General features: G+C 39.3%; 1 protein-coding gene across 3 annotated transcripts in view; it reads left to right on the forward strand.

The window, feature by feature from the left end:
• The window catches only part of LOC6045521 (homeobox protein homothorax), a 285,128-nt gene that overhangs the window by 24,382 nt on the left and 237,306 nt on the right, over positions 1–23,440 (forward strand). For 2 of the 3 annotated variants that reach the window (XM_038249283.1, XM_038249286.1), the window contains exons 4-6: positions 4,178–4,228; positions 4,330–4,380; positions 10,517–10,702. In XM_038249283.1, coding sequence (XP_038105211.1) covers positions 4,178–4,228; positions 4,330–4,380; positions 10,517–10,702 — 288 coding nt within the window. Of the gene's footprint in view, positions 1–4,177; positions 4,229–4,329; positions 4,381–10,516; positions 14,700–23,440 lie in introns of those variants that run through there. The other variant, XM_038249287.1, reaches the window with a different exon arrangement.

The following is a 23,440-nucleotide window of genomic DNA, read 5'->3' on the forward strand; positions in this document are numbered from 1 at the left end:
ACAGTATTATGTATGCTCTTTACGTTGAAAGCAATGAGGAAATTTTATTTGTTTGTACTTCGCTGGAGTAACCAACTTGAAGCCGCAATGGAAAGGCAATATGAGTATATTTTATTTGTATACATAAACATAACGTTGGAGATAAATGATATGTTTGGAACATCTTGGAATATATTCGTTCAAGGTCATCATTGAAAATGTGCAATAGGAACCGTATAACTCGAAATAACTTGTTTCAACCAACTTTTCACCAACGAGCAGCTATGACTGGGTAATTCATTGAATTAGTGTCGTTGACAGGTTCCAACAGCTGAATCGTCCGTATACATTGGACCGATCAGCTGTTTGAGGAATCGGTCGATTCAATGGAAAGTGAGTGTGGCAATGTGCATTTATCATACCTGTATTATATTCGGAGACCGCACTTTAGTAGTTCTACCGATGCTACTTATCGGTCCTGAAGGCGTTGTATACGTTGAAAAACAGAATTGCGTACTAATGGTTGGTACAGCAGATGCATCGCTAGAGCCAAGGGGGAGGGCATACGGGAAGCATCAACCAACACCTACATCAATCGTATTTATGTCAATAGTGCACTCCGGCTTGGATGTGTTGCGCTGCGACGTGGCCATGATGATGGTGGTATAAGAGTATAAGAGAGCTCATAAATGACACATTCAAAGTTGAATTTTAAGAAACATAAATGTTCAGAATCACGAAATCACACTGGTACAACTTTAGACAGATCGACAGGTAAGGGACAATTCACAAAATATTAAAGTACGTTATTTATCTGCTTTACCTTGATTTTGGATGCAACTTTTTTGTATTAGGGAAAGAGGATCGATTCTGAAATCTGTAATTGAAAGTTCATTTGACCACAAAATTATTCCAAGAAATTTCAGCCAAATTTCTACAATGTGATTAATGTTTGGGCATTCATTAAACATTAAAAATTGCGCATTTGTACCAAACTACCTCTTTTTGACAAAAAAATCATTGTTCTGAGGCAGATGCTTTATGTTTTAACACGGTTTATGTTGTTACAATTGCCTCGAAAAACGGAGTGCGCAGTAAGCTTATCCCATAATCCGATACACTAAATTGCAGGGTGACTTCTACGAAAAAATGCGTTTCCTGCAAGCTCCGCTACGTATCCTTGAATGTTCGGTTTGGGTTTTAGAAATACTCACAGCCAGTCAGGCAGAGGAGAGGAATAAGAAAAGAGCACGAAGAACTTTTCAATTATAAGAATTTGAAACTCTAGGCGATTCACTTCTTCTTCATTCTCGAAACCATCTATGAAAAAATCCTCGGATCATGAGAAGAAAGTGTACAGAGAGAAGGAGAGAAAGAACAAGGGTAAATCCAATTTAAAGGCATCAAAAATTTGGGAAAAAGGCCCGTTTGTGAAAAGACACTGCAAGGCAGGGCAAACACAGCAGGGGACGGATGGTCTCTTGTTTGATCTTTGGCAGCATGAAATGTGTTCTAGGCTGTCTTTTTTGGGTGTGCTGTGCTAACCTTCGAAGTATTATTCTACACAGCTTTAGTTTACTCAAAAAACAAACTTCACATCAGAGATCCTGCACAGAAAAAAAATCATGGTAATATTGCATCTGGAAAGGGGTACATCTTTTATGTCAGAAAAAATGTGTAATTTTACCACTATTCTGGTGTAATGTCGCTTTTTCAGTCTGGATTGAGCTAAAATAACATCATAAAACAGGTAATGTTCAACCTTCTAAAATTACACCTTCCAAATTTACATATTTTTTGCTGTGTGCGTTAACTTGGCCAGAACTGATAATAAATCGTTTTTTCGTCGCTGCGATGATCAAGTGTGAGATAGTCTTATGCAACATTCTTTGGATTCATGTTACGATTACTGTATGATGAATTTGAAAATTAAAATAATTTCTGATAATTGAAAATAACTGCACTTTTATTCGCTAGAATATCTTTAGGAAATGTTATCTACCTGGTGAGGTTGCTCCCAGAATTCATTTTAAAATCCGTAAATTTCAAGGGCTGGTACCACTGATGCTATAAATCAATTATCTTAGGACCAAAAGCCATTCCTCCCCGTGTTTGCTGAAGAGGTCGTAGGTCGTTTATTAGGGGTCGTAGAACATTTTCCACAAAATATCCTGGAAAATTTGCTTTCACTTTCTTCTCGTATTCGTATTCGGGGAAGTCAAACCATGTTTATGAGCTCTTACTTTTACAAATTTGTAAATGATCCTTCCATTTGGGTGAATGTTGGAAATTTGCTTTATGGCGTTACTGAAGCTAGAAGTAAAGAGGATTATAATGGTTTCTTTAACCTTGAAATTAAGTAAATTTGCATGAAATTTAAAAATTATCAGTTTCTCTTGCAAATGTTTGAAAAAATAAAATAAGAACAGTTTGTCCAGCTAGCAGAACTCCCTGCTACAATAAGAATTATTTATGCGTGCTCATTGTCGAGTATTTTCAGATGATGTTTTCTTTGCTTTTTCGCAAATTTCTTACCGGGTATCGCCAAAAGGTACCAAAATATAGTTATATTTAAAAATAGTAAAATTATTGCAATTCCTTATGGGAGCGTTCTTTGATTACGTAATGCAAAAAAATCGGATATTCAACAATCCCCCCCCACCCCTCAAATCAAAATTTCCATACAAATTTCGAAAAAATGTATGTAGCTTAACACGAACCCCCCAACTGCGTTACGTAATAAAAGAACGCCCCCTATACTCAGGTGGAATTTTCGGATAGCCAGTCTGTCTGGAGGTGCAGACAAAGTTATCAGAGGTCCTTTAAGAGTGCCAGCCAGTGGATATTTTAACTATATTTATAAACAGCGGCCATAAATCATTTGAAGAGCACTGTTTTTGATGCCTCTCTTTTTGGTTCATCACCGGAGAGAAGCTCTCTCTTTCTGCCATTCTCTATCTTCTGTCTTTCTATTTTCTGCTCTCACAAACACCAAGGTATGAAAATATACCAACGAGAGCACCAGCGTGTTCATACGACCTCCGATATTTGCCTGGAAAAGGAGAAGGATCATACGAAAAAAGGGTTCAGCTTGTGGAATGTTGTGTAGCTATAATTGAGGACTCTGCCCGAGTGGCCATAATGACTGATCATCATTCAATCATAATTTCAACGCAAACCTCTCTCAGACCAATCGCGCACACACATGGGGCGGCTGGTCGGCCAGAGTTTTATATATTTATAATGATCGAGCGAACGCGAGAAACAAAAGCAAAACGATCGCCATGGAGCGCGGGCTGCCATGAAAATATGTTTATTTTGTGTAGATTTGGTAATAACATAGCTATAAAACTCCGAAACAGTTTAATGGTAGGTTAGCGCTTTGGTATAATTATTCTGCACGAGTTGCCCGAAAAAAGGTGGAAAAATCATCGTGTATCGCCGACGGCCAACCCTAGCGATGATAATTTATGTTCACACAAAACTAAACGAATGATTTTGACAGTTGTCACGAGACGAAATGAAATGATCAAAGATTTCGAGTGATGATCAAACGTACACGGAGAAAAATGAGTTCCCAAAATCGTGAACAAGCGTTCATGAAAATGAGAACCTCGAACAATGTGTTCAAATCCCATGGTACGATTTTGAAAAACGTACCATGAAATTTGAACACTTTGTTCCTGGTTCTCATTTTCATGAACGCTTGTTCACGATTTTGGGAACTCTTTTTTCTCCGTGTAGGGTTTTTTTTATTTAGCCACCGATAAGATTGATTCAATGAGTACAGCAAGAAGTGGTAATTTCTTGTCATACTAGCTGCACTGGAGAGGTAAAAAACTAAACTAGCTGCATGCTGTTTGATACCGAATCAGACAGAAAAAATACTCCCTGTGTCGAACGCATGCGCATATTAATCTTTTTCAATCAAAACTAGCTGGTTTCGTTTGTCCGTCCGCGACGCCTGCTATGCTGTCGCTCCATGCCGTCGACGACGTTGGCATGGTGGCGCGCGCGGTAGGAGCTTGCCGAGCTCGTCTCCTCTCGCGCTTTGATCACACACTGGCTGTCAGAAATCTCTAAAGAGTCCCTCTGCAGGCCGCACAGCGTCCCGGGGAAGATTTGATTACACCTCGTAATTATGATTGATTAATGATTTTTTTCTCTCTCTCTCTTTTTGTTTTGCATTTCTCTGCAGATACGACAAGAAAAACCCTACTATGTGGCGGACCCCGAAGTAGACTCACTAGTAAGTATCGCAAGAATTGGTCTTGCTTCTTGTTTTCAACCTGTCCAGGCTAGAATTTATTCAAATACTGATGCTTTTCTCTCTCTCATTTTCATTTACAGATGGTGCAAGCAATTCAAGTGCTACGGTTTCACCTCCTAGAACTTGAAAAAGTAAGTAATTTCAAGCATCTCTCTTTATCGTTTACCCCTAAAACATGACCACTTCCCAAACAGAACGCGACATATCGAGGCTCTTCCTGACGACCACTGACGACGCTAGATGAATCCATTGCTACTTTTCACCACCAGTTGCGATACCCGTTCGAAGCTAATGATCGAATTAATTGCCCTTGACACAGCGAGAATTTAAATAACTCTTTTTACGACTTTTTCCACAACAAAACGTCTCTCGTTCAGTCGCGTTGTTGACTGAAAGGACCCTACCCAGATAGCAAGAACGTGCGTGTGTGCGCGGATCGCAGTGTGCCATAAAGTTTTATAACCCTTACAACTTCCTCAGCCTGCTACCACTGCTGCTGCTACCTTTGTTTACAGTGTTACGTAAAACTTACAGCTTGTCGTAGCAGGCTGGTGCCGGGCGATGTATTCATTTCTCTAATTGAATTAAATATGAAAACTTTTGCCACTTGTTCGGTGCGCGAGCTTTGTACGCGACCCTCGCTGATAGAAAAATGATCCAAAGCGCGCTGGAATGCTATTTTTTATATAGGCTTCTTCCGGACAATAGAAATTAGTGCATCTGCTGCTCCAATAAAACAAAATTCTTTTTTTCAGTCGAAACAAAAATACATCGCCCAATGGACAGGTGCCGCTTGTCGCTCCCCTCTCTCTTTCGCGCTGTTTATATTAGCGAGACATGATGTATAAATTAAACCGGGGAAGCAACCGTGCAGCTCCGTTCGAGGTCAATTTTCATCAAAATAAAAATGTAAATTAATTTTACTATTACAAATTTCGGTACTAATCACATCGTCGTTCCATTAGCATTTGTTCCGTTCTACACCGGGCAATCTTTGGGCGCTAGATTAGCTCGCCCATATTTTGTGGCCGCCGTGGCGCGTGAATCCCAGCCATAAATAATGCCTATTGGGGCCTTTTTTCCTTTATTTAGCCCAACTATTTTGTTAGTTTTGCAAGATTTTCCAAAACATTTAACTCATTGTTTCGGGGATCGAGGAACTGTTGTGTAGAATTTTGACAACTTGAGTAAAACTTGAACGAATGATCACTCATGTTTGCATGCAATCTGCCAACGACCCTCGCCAAGTCAGAATGCAGATTCTAGGAGGGTCGGACAGGAATTTCAAGGAACTAAATTTGGTATTAAAAATTATGGCTGCTTAGATAAATCATTGCTTGTTTTACAAGCAATAGATTCCCCCACTCTGAATGGCCCAAGAGGCATGTGTTTTAAAAATGGAGCATGGAATAGCAAAGTGGAGTAAATTCACAAAAGAACATAATACATGAAGAACGAAACGAAGGAGAAATAATAGAAGAAAATGAAGAGGAGAATGCTCCGAAAAGGCAAAAAATATATGTGCCCTTTGCATATATTAATTCATCAACGCCGTTGATTAGCATAATTTGTCATGAGTTTCGCCAATATCAATTCGAATGAGGCAAAGAATGTTATGTTCAGGCGTAAGGTACCTGGCGTTGAAACGAAAAAGAGTGAGGAAGTATATGTGTACGAAACACAGGCATCGTAAGGCAGATTTTACGTATGAATATATTAAATAAATGATACGTAAAATGTTTTAACGGTCCGGTATACCGTCCTCCTCGAAACTCTGTGTTTGAAGAAGGAGTGCACGATTTCCGCAACCTGTTTTCGATGGCAGACCACATTTTCTTCTGATGAGCTTTGTTTCTCAGCTTTCTGCCAGTGTATTATAAATTTCGAACTTTTTTAATATTAGGACCAGTCTGCCGGAAAACAAAAAGAAAAGAAAAAAATGGCGAGGGAAGTAACTATTGTGCGTTGCTCGATTTACCTCTGACTTGAAATATTTGTTTCACAAAAAGCAGTGGCCAAAACATAGGTGTGTTCGTCTATTATGACGAACCTTCCCACTTTTTTTCCGGGCAGCTGACTTTTCTTTCAACATTTTCTCAGCCAACGTTCAATTATCTCCAGCTCGCGCTCAAGGCTAATTTATTTCTAATGTTATAATTATTCCTTTTATCGTATTAATAAAATTTAAATTATCATCAAGTCCTTATAAAATTTGTTCGTTTTTTATTCTATCTTACACAAACGTCGCGTGTTCACAATGCTCAACCGAAAACCGCACCGCGCGCACTCTCCTTATCCAAAGATGGACTAGAGATAATTGCTTCACACCATGTTTGAGACTAGGAAAAGCGTTCGCGCTCAACTAGGGGGGGTCCCGTCCTCTCGGTGTCTTTGTAAGTGAGTGGCACGGTCTGAACTTCATTGCCAACATTGTGTTGTGTATGATATGGTTGGGTAAGCCAAAATACTCTTGCGACTCCTTCCAAAGTACTGCTGCGATCCGGAGTTTGGGAGCCACATATGACCAACAGATCCATGTTAAAAAATCATTGTTGAAGATTCATCTTAGTCAAATCCAGTAGAAATAAAACTGGTGTCAAATAGTTTTTTTTCATCATTTGAAACTTGTGACCGCCGATCATATCAAAACCATTTTGATCACTTTTTATAAGGCTCGTTGGCGTGGAGACTATCCTTTAGGCACACGAGAACGGCGTTGTGAAAGCAAGGGTGGAAAATGTCGTAAAATATTCATCTTTATTACGATGTAGTTCTTCTTTCACTTCCAGCCGAGGTTCTTGCGTCCATCGATACACATAGGATACATTTACGAGATTTTAATTTTCTGGATCGTTTTTATAGCATAAATTTTCGTGGCTTAATTTCCGTAGCTTTTATTATATTTTACCCGCTCAATCGCCTACTGCGATCAATACCGCTCGCGCTGACCTTCCCACCGTTGTCGTTGCCGTTGTCGCCACCGACGTCTTCGAGATCTGTGATTCATTTGATCAAAGCCTCCTTATCATCCGGCACCGCGCGCGCCTCGGGGAGATTTAAACAGGTTTTGAATAAATCTGAGCTGACCATAGTGGGGTCGCACACTTGGATCGGTATTGATTTTGAGTAGACCGAAGAGAACCGTGGATGTTTTTTTTTGTTGTTGTGTGGGGCTCCTCCAGTTGCCGCAGACCGCTCTGAGCGATGGTTTTCAAAAAATGTAAAAGATCAACTCGTAAATTTTGAATACGTCCAGCAGTGAATCTATTTGTTGCTTCTTCTTCCTACGACGCTAGACGCTTTTCATTATGAAGATCAAAAACTCCTATGGGAGAAACATAATGACGGGATATTGATATTTATGGGAAATTCAAATGATATCTTATATCTGAATGTGTCTCTCGCACAGCTTCCCACCCTGCCGTGTTTGTGTTTTTCGAACCATAAAGAAAAAAAAACTGTGGCCTTAAGCGTATAGCAAGAAAGACAAAAATCGTTTGTAACGAATAAACTGAGAATACGAAGAAACGAAACAAAAATACGATTACAGTTTCGTTAATTTTATTCCCTTCTCTCGCGCGGCATGCACCGCGTCGCCACCGTCGTCGTCTGCGAGTGCCGAATAAATTCAAATCAAAAAAGATATTTTTCTCTTTCATAAATTTGGTTCTCATCTCCTTAAAAATCTAACATAACCAAGTGAGGTGTAGAAGCCACAGCCAACCCAAATCGGAAACAAGAAGCGAACTTAAAAAAGAAAAAGACGTAGCAGAAGGCGAACAAGAAATTCATTTTCGAAAATTTTTAGAATCTGTAGAAGATAAAATTAAAACGTCGTATAAGGCGAGACGAAACCTAAGCAATGTTAATCTTTGCCTTATTCTTTCGGCGTCATATCTGGTTGGGTATGTCCAACCGACTGTAAGGAGAAAAAAATGTTCTCGTTTTGGCCTCTGAAGAACTATGTGTGTCTCATAGAAAAATATATACACACTCTTACACTTGACGTTCTCCGGGGTATGACAGTCAAGCACCCGCGCATAAGCAAGCCTCTTCATCCCCCCACGTTGCTGCTACAGCTCCGTCCGTGTTTCACTCTGGGAGTCGCGAGGTTACCCGGTAGGTACCAGTTTACTCACCTTTCCGTGAACCGGTTTTTGGAACGTTTTTTAAAATTCTCAGGCGCGCATTTTTTTCATTTGTGTCGCTCTGGTAACATTATCCATACGCACAGATGAGTGAGTTTTTGGCATGGTAATCAGCTCCAGGGTTTTGAAAAAAATACATTCCTTGATAATAGGAGTAGGAGAACAGCATCTAATTCCAGCGTGTCTCTAATGTTGGCAGGTCAGAACTTTGACATTCAATTAAAGCTAATTAAAAGCGTTTTAAACTGAAATCGAGTAATAAATAGCTCAATAAGAAGTGAGCAAGCAAGTTTCTATAAAAAGTTTTGCAAAATTAGTTGTTTAAATAGTGAAAATCATCAAATTGGATGAAGTTAGGAGCGAGAGCTTAACCTGCCAAACATACGAGAATTTACACCACCAGATTTGAGATTGACTATCGTTGTTCCTTGAATCAAGCAGTTCAACTCGAGTAAAGTCTCAACTCAACTCAAATAAATATATTTTCGATCCTGAGTTTAATCACATGTTTGCTGTTGACAAACTGATCATGTGCTGTGCTCTAAAACATTACCTCGATTTCCCGGTGCATATGCAAATGCAAAAGCTGTTGGAATCGGTCAGTCATGACCACAGACTTCTGCCTCCAGATGCGGAGCACAAATTGGAAACATTTAGACCCAAACTGCAAAGTGATTCAAATGAATATGTATTATCAAATGCATCATTATTTGCCGGGAATAAGATTGAGAGACCAAAAGAGCTTCCAGCCAGGCCCGGTAGGTACCACACAAAGGTGTTGCAGATACTCTCGCGAGGCCAAGATCCCAGGCCGGCCCGCGTTTGCTGTGCGAAGAAGTGTCCAGTCAGTGGAATAGTTTAGATTCCTCTTTTACTCTTTTGCTGATGCACGATGACGCGATACATTAGCACCACCACCAACCTCAACAGTTCAGGAGCAGGGGTTCGTTGGCGGAGCATTCCGCGTGCTACAAAAACTGTATCGAGATGCCGATCGGCACGATAATTACTGGACTGGTGTGCTGTTGCTTCTGGTCCCCAGTAAAAGCGCAAATGACGTGCCGTGGTTGATGCATCCACGACCCGGTGCTGCGCTCTCCCGAGGGATCAGAACAGCCCACGCGGAGTTCCAAAATGTGGTGTGCTAGATGACTTGTGACTTCTGTCAATTTGCACGCGCACATACACGCTCTCCAATTCTGACTTGTCACTTTGCTGTCAAACACCGGTAGGTGGTGTAGGCCATAGGCAGATGCAAGCTTACGGTGAATGCCCGCGCGCTTACGGGTGACATTCTGCCGTCGGCATTTTGGTTTTTTGTGTGTGGATACAATGTTGCACGAAAATAGTCTAAATTCTTTTCGAAAAGCGATATTTTAATGCTTTGCAATCGTTATTGCGTTACCTATGTCATCTGATTACCAAGGTTGGCCAATTAGTACAAGAATACTTCAAGTCCGGGCGCGTTCGGTACCGGTAACTGGCCGTGGGTGAACGAACAAACGTTTTACAACGTACACACACGTGTTTTAAGCGGCAAGGTTATATCTCGAGGCACACTTTCTGTCCATCCAGCGCGCACACTGCACCGCACTGACTCGTTTGCGTGGGATTTGCGCGAGTTGCCGGCCGTCGCTGTTCGGTATACCTTGTTTATCTGTCGATAATCACTGCGAATGATGTTTCCAGTCGATGGTACGCACTCTGCTTGTGGAGACGACCCAGTACGCGGGTAGTTTGGGGGTGACTTTATGACACATCTATAATGTTTCGAACACGACGAGGGACGGACGAACGGACCCTTATGAAAACAATTCGACATCATTAGTGAGGTGAGCGAGACCGATTGAATCCCTTAAAGCATCGGAGAATTAAAAATGACTGCTTACTGTTTTTACATTTTGTGTTAGGCAACTCGTTCTATCTTTCTAGTTTGTGTATGTGTGTCTGGGACGATCAGGCGATGTAAAAAAACTTGCCAATTAGCTCTATTGCATGGCAAGTTGGATTGACGACTGATGACATGGGACGCTTCGATATCTCGCACTCTGCAGAAGGAGGAGGAGCAAAAACGACTCCCGACTGACATCCTGTTTCCCATCTCTAACATCTCTTTCAGGTGCACGAATTATGCGATAATTTCTGCCATCGATATATTTCATGTTTAAAGGGTAAAATGCCAATAGATTTAGTGATTGACGAACGGGACACCACCAAACCACCAGAACTAGGCGGTGCCAATGGCGAGGGTAGAAGTAATGCAGATTCAACATCACATACAGATGGAGCTAGCACACCAGACGTTGTGAGTACCCCCTTCGCGGGAGCACATGGTCCTATATTGGCGAGCTACAATGCGGTGGTGCACCCATGTTCGTAGTACGACTATGACCTTCTTGCAAAAACGAAGCGGGTGCTCACAATGCCCTGGGATAATGGCCAGAACTTCGCTTGAGATCGCGCTGACTATGCTTAATTGTACTACTTTAGATACAACAAATTATAAAACAAAATACCAAAAAATGAAGCAAAAAATCGATAGCATTGATTCAAAATTGTCACTTAACTAAACAAAAACAAAACACGAGCAAACTAGTAAACGCCAATGAACATCTGCATTAACATCTTGCGAGCCACCAGCGCAATATTGAGATGATTAATGAAGTTTGCAGTACGTACAGAAGCTACAACCACATTCCAAGAGACTCCTCGCACTAAACGAAAAGGAAGAGATCCATGTGTGAATAATTCAAAACGTCTGGCTAAAGGCAAAGTAAAAAAAGAGTAAACGAACAGCAAACCGTAAGATGGCATGGAAAACGGCAAGTGTGCTGCATGTGCAACAGAGAAAAACGGAGAGAACACATTACACAGACAATGGAGAGACAGTGAAAAAGAGGAATAGCAATCAGCAAGTCTGTGAGTGCAAACAATCACACTCTGACCACCGGCTCAGGTGCATTGCTTCCCCTTGTGTGTATGTATAATCTCGTTTTTCATCTAGCATATTACAAAGCCTTGAACCATGAATCCTGTTTATAACAACAACAACAACAACAATAAAAAGCTTAAAACACTGTTGGTGAGAAAGAGAAAAAAGAATGCATAAATCAGACAATTTGAATGAATTGTGGAATCTGTACGTGCTGCAAACATTTGAATTTCAACAGCGTTCAACGTAGAAGCAACAGAAAAACAGTATAAATTGTATTGCTACATCTTAATTACGGATACAAGAAGAAGAACTAATGCGACAAACGTACGAATCTGATGTATAGATTATAAAAGCAACTTTATATACGTAATTAAAGAATAAGAATTAAAAAGTAACTATAATTAATTTCAAATTTTGTTGAATGAAAAAAGGAATCAGATTAAATCAGCTGTTTAAGGCAAGCCAGGAGAAAGATATACGATACAAAAAGTAGCCAGAGTATCCTTCGTTTTTGCAAGAGGCCCATATAGCTCGCCAACTTCAATACCCGTAACCATTTGGCAACAAAGTGTGTATGTGTGTGTGTTTGAATGTGCGCACATGATCGTCTTCAAGGATTCCTTTTCAATAATTCACAATTACCGGCAGAAGCGAAGGATGTCGTTGCTATCTGCTCGGAGAAAACTCATGTTCAATGATTATTTTTCCTAGAGTTATGCAACCAGATGATCCTCTCTTCGTTGCTGGGAAACATTTCCACAACAACAACTAGCTCAAAATCAATTTCTTCATCCTTGAAACAGCACACAGCAAGTCGCCCACGCCCACGAGGTGGCCGCCGCACGTCATATTGTTGTCAAACGGTTCCGTGTTTGCATGTATAGTTGTAATTTTTCACTGTGACAAAGTATTCTTTTGTGTATTATTCCTTTCCCGTCTATCATCTAATTACATGCTTGATATTACTTCAACAGCGAGAGCCAGAAAATTTAAGAGTTTTGTTTTGTTTCGTTTCTCGGAACGAACTCGAAAATTGCTTTCTTTTTTCGTCACGTGAACTTCCCCACTTTGAAATACCTATTGAAATTAGAATCTCTTCTACCGACAATTAACAAACATTACAAAAACAAACTATATCTATCATCTAGAAAAAAAGCAGCTTACTGAATCGTTTCTACCGAGGATGAAGCGTGCGACAGTTCTAGTAGCGAACAAAGTGTAGTCGTTAATCCAAAACCATTCAGAGTACACACACGTAAATCATAGCAAAAATCTTTAGTTGTGTTATATTTAACTGCTTACGCTTCTTTTATTTGGCGCCATCTTGCTCTCATGCTAAACCATGAGAAAAGGTGGTTGGTGGAATATGGAAGTAAGCAAACGATCAAGGATAAAACAAACGATATACGTAATTTACATATGACTGAAAGTTTTTTTTCTCATATTGTAATTCCCCGAACGGTTCGCGCACAAAGAAAGTGCAACCATTCGGCTAAATCTAACCTAACCTGTATTGAACTAGGACAAAAAGTACCACTTAAATTCAGAGAATACTAGAACCTATTAACGCGGTGATGAAAGTGAAATCAACAGAGTATACGATTTTGAAATCCTCGACTACGTAATGAAAATATATTGTTCTTATTGATTCATAGAATAACCATTCTCTCAAGTTTTTAACTGCCACCGATAAGGGTACCTACCTTTTTGAAGACATTTCAGCTTGGTCTTATAGCGAAGGCTGAACGTGTCGTTCAGGATGAACTCTTTCAAGCAAGGAAAAGAATGCACATCGGTATATGTTTTGTTTTCTTTGTGGCAACGACTTAATTGGATATACATAGTATACTATAACAAAAAAAACATGCAATCGGATCGTGATCACCAACGTATACTTGATGCGTTTACGCAATTTTAATCAATTTTGATCTACCTTACGAGATAAATGCATTTCTCAATCATTCAATGAATGTTTGAATAATCACTTTTTCTTCTATGACCGAGGCGTTTTCGATGCATTTTCCAATTTAAAATGCCTAACTAGTATCTTATAAAATATAATTACGCTGAATTTTAGAGAAAAAAACACAAACACTTAATATAAAGCGGCATAAGAAATATAAACAAATTGATTTTTTTCAACAAACGTCTCTCAAAATAAATTCTACAATTCAATGAGTACTAAGCGAAAACAAAACAAAGCATCCAACCCTATACACATTTACCTAGATAGATTATAAGTTAAGGTTTGAATTAACAATGATGAATTGCGTATACGAACTATATTTAAAAAAGGAACCAGGAAAAAACCTACAAAACCATGAAAAAGAAATAAATATTTTATTAATGAAATATTTTTTGTAAGTATGTAATAAAAGAAGGTATATTTAAATTAACTCGATCTATGAAAAATTAAAGAAAATAAAAAAGGTAAACTAATAAAATAAAGTTAGTAAGAGTAAGCTAGCTAAACTCTCGCTTTTGGCGGTCATACAAAAAGAATAGAGAAATCTTCTCAAATTAGAATAAAAAGTATGATGAAACAAGCTATATGGGCATTTTAGTTTAAAAACAGCAAAATATCAGAAAAGTATGAGGAAAAGAGGTAATCCCCAAATTGATAACAATAACTGCAGAAAATATAAGAAGGATAAGAAGAAACAACAAAGAAAATCATACTCAGTATACAAGAAAGTAAAATTTGTGATTTTTTATTTATATTATTAGAGAAAAAAGAAAACAATACGAAAAATGTAAGCAGCAAGATGTTTTTAGAACAATTTTCATTATGTTTGGCAAATCATGTTCTTTTTCGTTATGATTTATCAGCTAGCTAAACGCAACAACGCAAACAAGGCAAGGTTTAGGCGATAGATACAGACTATGCAGAATGCAGCTCGTACACCGTCGGCAAATCTAAACAATGCGCTTGAACAAGCATAAAATAAACAAACAAATGCACAATTTCTGTTAAAATCAGTAGCATCCATGGAGAAACGGGTTTCATACAAAGTTGTTTACAACAAAAGCTGCACTCTGGATTGTCTAAATGAAAAGAATGAAGGCAAAAACTAACTGGCAAAATTAGCAAACACCCGCAGGCAAAAGAAAATTTATCAAAAATTAAATATTTTTAGTTAACGTTCGTCTGTTTTTATTATCATTATTATTGAAGCATTTTTGTCTATTGATTATTGTAATTTTTATTTTATATTCTATACAACGCAAAAACTAACTTATCAAAATTCTGGAATACGATTGAAAACCAAGATCAAACTGCGGCCACCGGTCAAGGCAGTTACATATAAATATTGAACATATATGAATTATTTTTTAACAAAATAAATGTTTTGTTGTTAAAATATAAGCAAAATGTGTATTAAATTCTTATAAACAGTCCAAAATAGGTTTAAGGCACGCAATCCATTTTTCGTTGTTAATCTGCCAGTTATGCTACTCGGAATTAATATTCGTAATATATCCACTAAATGTAAATGTTTGAAGATGAGAATCGTTTTAATATCGCACTTCAGAGTTTATGTCACCTCAATGTTAATTGACGTTGAACTGTCTTGAGTCTCTTTGGTACGAATCAATGTACGTAGGGATGCTTCGCGAGCTTAGGCGTTACCCGATTCTTCGATCAAAGCGGATTAGTTTTAACTAAAAATTGAGAAACGATCAAAACCCCTAATTCTTCCCAGTAGCATAATTGTAAGTACTAATTTCCTCTACATTTAGAATACGAATCCTGATTGGCTGCGAGTTCGAGTGTGTGCGTGTTGATTTGTATCGAGGATAATTACACGACCGATCAACTTCGACAGGGATTAGCCACAGCATACTCGGATGGATGGAAGGTTGAAGGAAGGCGCGCGCGCGTGTGCCAATGGCCATGACCTGCTTCGACCGGAAAAGGAGCCGCGTGGCGAGAGACTGGATTGCCATTGTTGGCACACGTTGCCAAAACAAACTCCCAAATCACACCGACCGACGATTGCGTCGTGGCATGCTGCGTGATGGGATGATTATTTGAATGTTGTGTTGTTGTCCTATACCAACAAACAGTTCCCATTAGGAATTTATCGCCTACTGCCTACCCCACACGGTTTGCACCCTTCATTTTGTGGGCAGATTTTTATATCCGTCCGACCCGCTCTCTCAGGATGCACCCACAAAAATCAACAATGGCACGTCGTTGATGTGATGTGAGTGTTTGTGATAGCTTTTTGACTATTGTTCAGGCGAGGATAAGCCGCCGGTGGAAAACGTTGCCGCGTCTTCCCGTGCAAATTTTGTGCGAGAGCCGAGAACCAGATCACAATGATGTGGCCACAGATTTGAGGGCGATTTCCTGCCAGTGGTGGTGCGTGAGAAAACAAAAATCTCTTTCCGTTTTTATGGGCGATTTTTATTCAAATGTAATGCCCGTTTAAAGCACTTTTTATGGCGCGGGTATTTCCCCGAGAGAGAAATTTTGAATACCGCACACTTTGCCCTGCCCTCCGTTTCTGGAAAGAGCTGCTCCTCGCGCCCTGGTTGGCAGTCGGACACTGGCACTGTTGCTCGCTGGGGATGAGATGAAGATGCTGTTAAAATCAATGTTTGCAGGAAAAGTTAGCTCCTGGCTTTTGCAGCTATGCGTTCGTTTTCTACCCTTGTCAGGATTCGTCGTCGTTGCCGCGAGTTGCAGTACGTGATGGGATTTGTGGCAGTAAGTGTGGGAAAACGGAAGGAAGTGATTGAAAATTAGCATAATTTTCAATGGATTTCAATTTTCAGGTTCAAACTTTTGGTTGTGGTTCGTGATCGCAAGGGCCAGTAGCGGATGATTTATTGCTGAAGTTTTAGCATCATTTCAACGTAAATGTGAAAAAAACTGTACAAATCCAAAATATAACGTAAAAAAACAAACGATAGTGGAAAAACAGAAAATTATACCAAATTATTCCATAGACATTATTTTTCTAATAATCGAAGGTTGCGTTCACAAATTCTGAGCTAACATGCAAGCTTCCTTAAAACCATTAAGCCATATTTTGCACATTTTTTTATGTTCCAATTGAAAGTGGACTTATCTGCTACCGTCAGTTGGCCAAGGATAAGCTGTTTTTTCAATTTCTTAGGTTTTTCTCAATAAAAAATAATTCTGTTTTAGGGTTGTGTAGGGGTCATCTTAAATAAACCTTAATAAACCTTGCCAATTGAAAGTGGACTTATCTGCTACCGTCAGTTGGCCAAGGATAAGCTGTTTTTTTTTTTCAATTTCTTAGGTTTTTCTCAATAAAACATAATTCTGTTTTAGGGTTGTGTAGGGGTCATTTTAAATAAACCTTACTGAAAAAAACTCGTTCCTAGAACAAATCCTGTCGTTTTGGCATATTTGGATAATTTTTCATAGTAAAGCTTTTCAAACGACTTTTAAAAGCATAAATTGTGTATAGACTTTGTGGTGAGGAAGGTTAGTTATTTAGAGGGTACAGTTTAATTACAAATTACAGTTGAATTGTTCAAGCTGTTTTTTTTTATCTATATAGTCTAACAATTTATTGTATGAGGTCAGTATCTGGGAGGGAGAAGCGATGAGGTCTTCTTATTCTTATTCATTTTCTTGTTGTTGTTTTTGTTTTTATGTGCAAGACAATTTCTCTTCCCATTTAAATTTAATGTTAAAATGAACGATCTTAATTTTTAGGCAAATTTTTCCTAGGATGATTTTTTTTTTCAAAAAAAAAAAGAAGAAAACGTTCTGCTTCCTTTTTATTCATGTCAACCTCCAGCTCGCCGTTTTTTCCCTCTTTGTTTCTATTTTCGTTCAGAGAATTTGCTTCACTTCCTCCACAGCTCGGGTTGTACTGAACGATTTATATATTTAAACACATTGACTAACTACTACTAACTGAATAAGTCTTAGTTTAAGTACATGTATGAAAGACATAACATTGATTGATTTATGGTCATTTTGGAAATATATCTCATGAATACATATTTTCAACTAAATCTTATCAAAAATTTGCAAGAATTGACAAATAAATAAAAAAGAGGCTAACTCTTTTGTATTTAATAAATTGTCTCAGTCTGAAAAAAACATTTGCAAATTTAAACACTTTTTTAAATTTATTTTCTTTCAAACACAATACTGCTCTAACCAAATAAGAACAGTAACAAAAATTTAAGGCGGCTCTCACTGACAGTTCGCAAGTGGCTGACACTGACAACTAGGTATATTCTTCTCCGCCCGACTCAGGTCAGTATACACCCAAAGTTAAAGAACGAGGGGATAGTCCTCACGAAAAGAAACGTGAGGAAAGTGCTATATTGCGAGAGTATAGTCCTCTCGCGTGTTCATTCGTTCATTGGAACCAGGGCTTGCCATTTACCATTTTACTACCGAATCGTGCTGGGTGTAGGTGATCATTCTACCAACAGCGGGGAAAAAGTGCCCTACATATCATCTTGACCTCATTGCATTTGAAAAGACATTTTGACAACGAAAGTGCAGCTCTCGTATCGAATGACGATATGTGACAATCGGACCAGGGTATAGAGTTTCACCGAAACTTTAATCAGACCAAAAGTGCATGTACCGCGTGCCCGGCCGAATTTCGGGATTTAAGCCCAAAAAATCTGGATTTACCCAATTCGCCATGCGATATGTGTGTATTCATTGCAAGAAAAGAGCCTGCAGAAGCCGCTCTGACAGCAGGCTGCCCGAAACAACTTTGCAACTGCAGTTCAGGGACTCACTTTCCAGATCAAGTTACTCTGGGTGAGCAAAAAGTTTGAACAATATGTGAGCCACAAGTTGCCGTAGTGGCCGACGAGGTTGGGCGACATCATCATCATCATTGTGGTCGGTTGGTGTGCAGGAGGGTGGCGCGGCAACTTTGTTGCAGCTTCTTAGCCATGCCAAACGGCGGCAAATTCTCTCCGGACCTTTGGCATCGAACCACGGGCATCGGTTAACGGCTAACTTGATTCCCTTGATATCACATCCGAGACACGTGACCAAATCTAAGCGTCGTCGTCGTGCTTCTCGATCTTTACGGAGTTGATGCGGCTGAAGAGTTTGTACAATGCCCTCTACATGCGCCGCCACCCGTTCTTGCGTCCGTTCTGGCGCAGGGCGCGCAAGAGTGCACGAACCAAGCCCCTAAATATGACACTAACTGGTAATGAGGGAGATTAAACAGAAAAATGCATTATGTGAAATATGAGACCGTAAACTGAAGTGACAAAAACAGTCAGTGCGTGGCGCAGCGTGGCCCTGGTCGGGTTCGGGTGTTTATTTGCCCTGCCTGTTAGTCGGTGGGGTCTTTTGGTTCCTTTGGTGAACTGTTGATGTTGTTGTTGCGTCGTGTGTCGCATGCGTATTTAATGCTAATCTGGATAAAGTCGATTGTGCTTGACATTGCAGTTGAACGTTCGTTTAAATACCAATGCGGTGAACTACGCATATACTTGCGATGTTTCACAATAAAAGGGTCACTAGGGAGTGAACGACAGCTCAGATGGAATAATTATTAAAAATGAATTGAGCAAAACTAGAGAAAATGCATGTATATATGTCAGACTAACGATTCATAATCAATTTATTTTGCAAAAGGTCTAAGGTTAAATAATATTAAGGTAACGATAAGTTCATGCAAACTATCATCGTGATTATTTACCTTAATAATTCGATTTGTAAAATAAAGCTAGGACAGCTTGTTCAAAACCGTCATCAAAAATCACCGTTAATCTATCAGAGGACCCATGCAAAGTTCCGAACACATTGACCTGTATGCGTATTTGCAAAGATTTTGTTTCTTGCGGTTTCGGCTCCCATCAGACAACCACGTCGTTCGAGATGAATTCATCCATATGATGTTGGTTAATATTTAAGAGGTTTCTTGGTGAAACTAAGCCTCCACTTTCAAGGCCTTCTTGTTTCGCATCAACACGCTCCGGGAGAACAACGCGGTGCGGAGCTTATTTTTAGATGAATGAGGCAATATTGCCGTTAATGGCAATTATCCTCTGAAAATTTGTTTAAATCACCTTAATGTGGAATTATTTGAGAATCTCATTTCTGGTTCCGTCGTTTTCCCTTAAACTAATTTACACACCCTCGAAAAATGTTCATCATTGTGTACAAAAGACTGGCGAAATTACTTGCATGCATCAGCAATTAAGCCAGGGCGACAGCCAGCACCCGCACAGGGCGTTGGTGGTGGCGTCGTCGGCGACGATAGCGCAGCATCAGCGCTTGCTTTGATACGGTGAAAGTGGTTCTCGCCGGGACTGTTGCAGCACCTACTAAGTTGTGTATCGTCGTATTACTGTCGAGCAAAGTCCCTCTGCGGTACCCGAAATTATGAAATATGATTCCTTTTTCTCACTTTCACATGCGGCAGAGCCATCAGGGCCCTACTGGGAGAAGAAGGGATGCACGGCAGAGGGCGACTAGAGTGGAAAACCTGGAGAAAATACCCATTATCGTCGTCACCCCTCATTCTGAGCATTTTTCGATGTCAGACCGTGTACCGGATGGATTGCTGTTGTAAGAATGAATGGTTGGTTGACGCCGGAGCGCTGTTCACTCCGGAGGAGGAAAACTCGGCCGTAACAAAGCGAAAGAGCCAATCAGTCTTTTGGATAGGAAAAACGATACTTAACATTCAAGTTTGAAGTTTCAAAGACGCTAGCAAAGTTCTAGTCATCAAAAGAAACTCAAGTTACTCACAGCATATGAGTCCAAAACCTATATAAATGGTTATAAGTCATAATCATTAAATATGAGGCAAAATCTCTTACTCCCTTTTGCATAGTTGCGCCCGAATTCCCTAGATGCTGTTATTATTTTTTCCTGCTTTTCCCGCTCTCGCCCCTCTCGACACCTCTTGCCGTCTCGGGCGCGTCAACGTTGGTCGGCTGCTGCCTGCATCCCCGCCCGCTATCTTTATTATTATTTTTATTTTTGTTTGGTGGAATACGGTGCGAAGAGTAAATTGACGCCAATTACCAGTCTGCCACCCTCTCTCGGCACCAAGAAGCTTTGGGTACTCTCTAGGGGAAGCAATTTTCATGTTCTTTTCTGCCACGCAGCAGCAGCCCAGTCCCTTCTGTTTTTCTGTTCAACCCTCGGAGCGCGCGCGGGAACCTAGGGAGTTTTAGGGTTCGGGGAAGATTTCTCTGGTTCTTTGGCCACTTACGACTCCCGACGACGAGGGGGAAAACTATGCCGCGTAGATCTCTACAGCTCAGGCGTACATTCCTTCTCTGCTTAGGCCGGAATTCTTCGAAATTGTAATAGTATACGAATAAATCCATGATAATAATGACGTTGTTCGGGTGGGCTATTTATAGGTGGTATTACTAATACATAAAAATATGTTGCAAATGAAAAAAGTCTTTATTGCAAATAACATAGGATTTTGAAACCTTTTTGGGATATCCTCACGCTGTAATGTCAAAGAAGTTTCATCACATAATATTATTGATAAGCTCATCTTAACCTTTTAAACTACTTTATTTTTTGGTGGTTTTAATTTGTTTAGGTCCAATTAAAACCACTTTCATTTAAGGGGTACTACATGATGCCATTGCAAATATTTTTTGAAATTTATGTCCCTCGACAATGTGAAAGGGAAGGGGGTTGGTTAGTTTTCAAAAAATGTAAGAAGTGATAAAAAAATCTCGAAAAAACCTTTTTGTACTTTTCACATTTTTTTCAAAGGAGTTCAAACATTATAAATATGATTATAACGCAAAAAAATGCATTTCTAATAGTTATCAGTTGATTATGCTTCTTTTCTCATAGAAAATTATTGGTTATTTTATTGTCCCTCGATTTTTATAACCTTTGAAACATATTTGCAACGGCCTTATCGGCTAACTTTTTAAACTTGGATGGTCTATACTAACCACGTTTGCATAAAATGTACATTTTCGTCGCTTTTAAGTTGATGATGCAGTTGAATTACAGATCAGGTACACTTTCACTGAAATCTAAAACATACAGTATTTTGTTCTAAAAATTCGTCTGAAAAAGTTTTTTAGTTAAAAACCCTGTTTTTTTCCATGAATGTTAAGCTATTTTGGAACAACTGTTGTTAATTAAAGTTTAAAATTGTAAATGTTGCTCAAAATAGTAATGGAAAGTCACTTTCAATGAAACATTACACAAACAAGATGATTTGCATGATAACGCTGGCTTTAGAGTTCGGATCGATCTCATATTTTAGTATATGTTAAAAAACATTATTAGAAAGTGGGAGTAACGAGGACATCATAGAATTATGATGAAAAAGTTCAAAAGCCATTGAATATACCAAAATCTAAAGTGACTACTCTAACCTATAGTTTGTTGAAATGCTGAAAAAAGTATTTTTCAAGCGTTTAACAACCACAAATTTTACAAGTTGCCAAGAAAATGTTGTATCAAATTACATTTTGTGCATAAAACAAGTTACTTATTCGAAAGATTTCCGAATTCACGATACCGTAATCTGGGGTGAATCGGGACTACAGTCTGAATAGGGACAGCAGTTTTTAGAGCACTTAAAGCTTTTAAATTTGGAAAGAAATGTACACATTTTGTTGGCCTGAGTTTGTTCTAACCGAAACCAACCAGAAAAATCAAAATACTGTGCTCCAACATGGTTAAAACTGCTGTCCCAATTCGCCTCATGTGTCCCGATTGACCCCAGTTTATGGTAGTATTAACAACCGCAAAGTCGGACAAACATATTTGGGAAAATGGAGCGAAAGTTCTTAACCTGAAACAGGTAATGAATTTCTTCATTTTCTTAAGCTTATCAGACTTTCAAAGATTTTTCCCATATGCTACAAAAGTGTGCGGGAGGGGGGAAAATAAAGAGGAAATTGCGGAAGCGAAGGTTTCTTCTCCCATCCATCCGTATGAAGATGAGATGGAATTCCGTTCATGCTTCCGTTTTGAGCCACCACGCTGCCCCCAATCGCTGCTCGTTGAGAACAAGAACATCATCTTCCACGACGGCTTCAAGAACCAATTTGGGAAAGTTTTCCGCTTCGTAGAGCTGCGTTCCAGCCGACTCCGCTACCGCACCGCTGACCCCAGTTCCTGTAGTACCATGTGCTCAGTGTGGAATCCCATTCGTCGGGGGGAAATGAGAGTTTTTCCCGACATTTTGCTTCCTACGAGCAAATAAAATAAGTGGGAAAAAGTAAAACCAACAAAACTAGGCACCGAAGCAAATAGAATCTTAGCATGGTAAACAAAACAAACATATTTAAGTGATTTATTATTTATTTTTGTTTCCAATTTAGGGCCACGTCACTGCCAAAAACATGTACGAGAGCCCCGAGAGTAGATCGGAAAGAGTGTGTTCCGTATTATGTGCGTATGAATGTTTCGTTCACCAGCCAGCCAGTCGGGCTGCCGTTTTGGTTTGGTAACACGGCGGCTCTCGTTTGGACATGGAGAATTAGAAGATTCAAGATTGTGTTATAATTAGCTTTCTCTTGGTTATAACGTGTTTAGAGTTTTGTTACTTTGGCAGGTGTATTGATTCGAAGTTTTGCAAGAATGTAGCAAAATTGTATAAACTTTAATGTTGATGATTTATGAGCATAGAATTGCCATATTTGTTCCAACATTCAGTATAATTTGGACTTTTTGAACATCAATTCCCTTTAAGAATGTTTCTATCAGAAAATAAATTAGGAAAGTAAGTTTTCCCCAATTCCTGACAGAAACACTCTTAAATGGAATCGGGGCCACATTTACCAAGCAAATTCAGTGACATTTTTTTTCATAACTTATGTCTACATAATATACATGAAGTACATACTCGCAATTTTTGACAAGGTTGTCAGTTCTTCAATCGTTTGGACTCGTTGGAAAAGTTTTTTTTTACTTTGTATCCAACAATGGTTTGTATTAATGATCCGGTTCAGCTAGTGATGAGATTACTGATTGCACAATAGGGTGCCCAGAAAAAATGACCCCCTGCTCCACAAACGGAAAACGGTTAATTGGGTCATTTTAAGCATCTGTGCAAATTTTGAGCAAAATTGGTTGAGATTAATCCATTGATACCCGAGCCTAAAGTTGGTGAAAAAAATGTTTTCATACAAAAATGA

This window comes from Culex quinquefasciatus, chromosome 1 (genome assembly GCF_015732765.1).
Source record: "Culex quinquefasciatus strain JHB chromosome 1, VPISU_Cqui_1.0_pri_paternal, whole genome shotgun sequence".
In the NCBI taxonomy this organism is placed as follows: domain Eukaryota; kingdom Metazoa; phylum Arthropoda; class Insecta; order Diptera; family Culicidae; genus Culex; species Culex quinquefasciatus.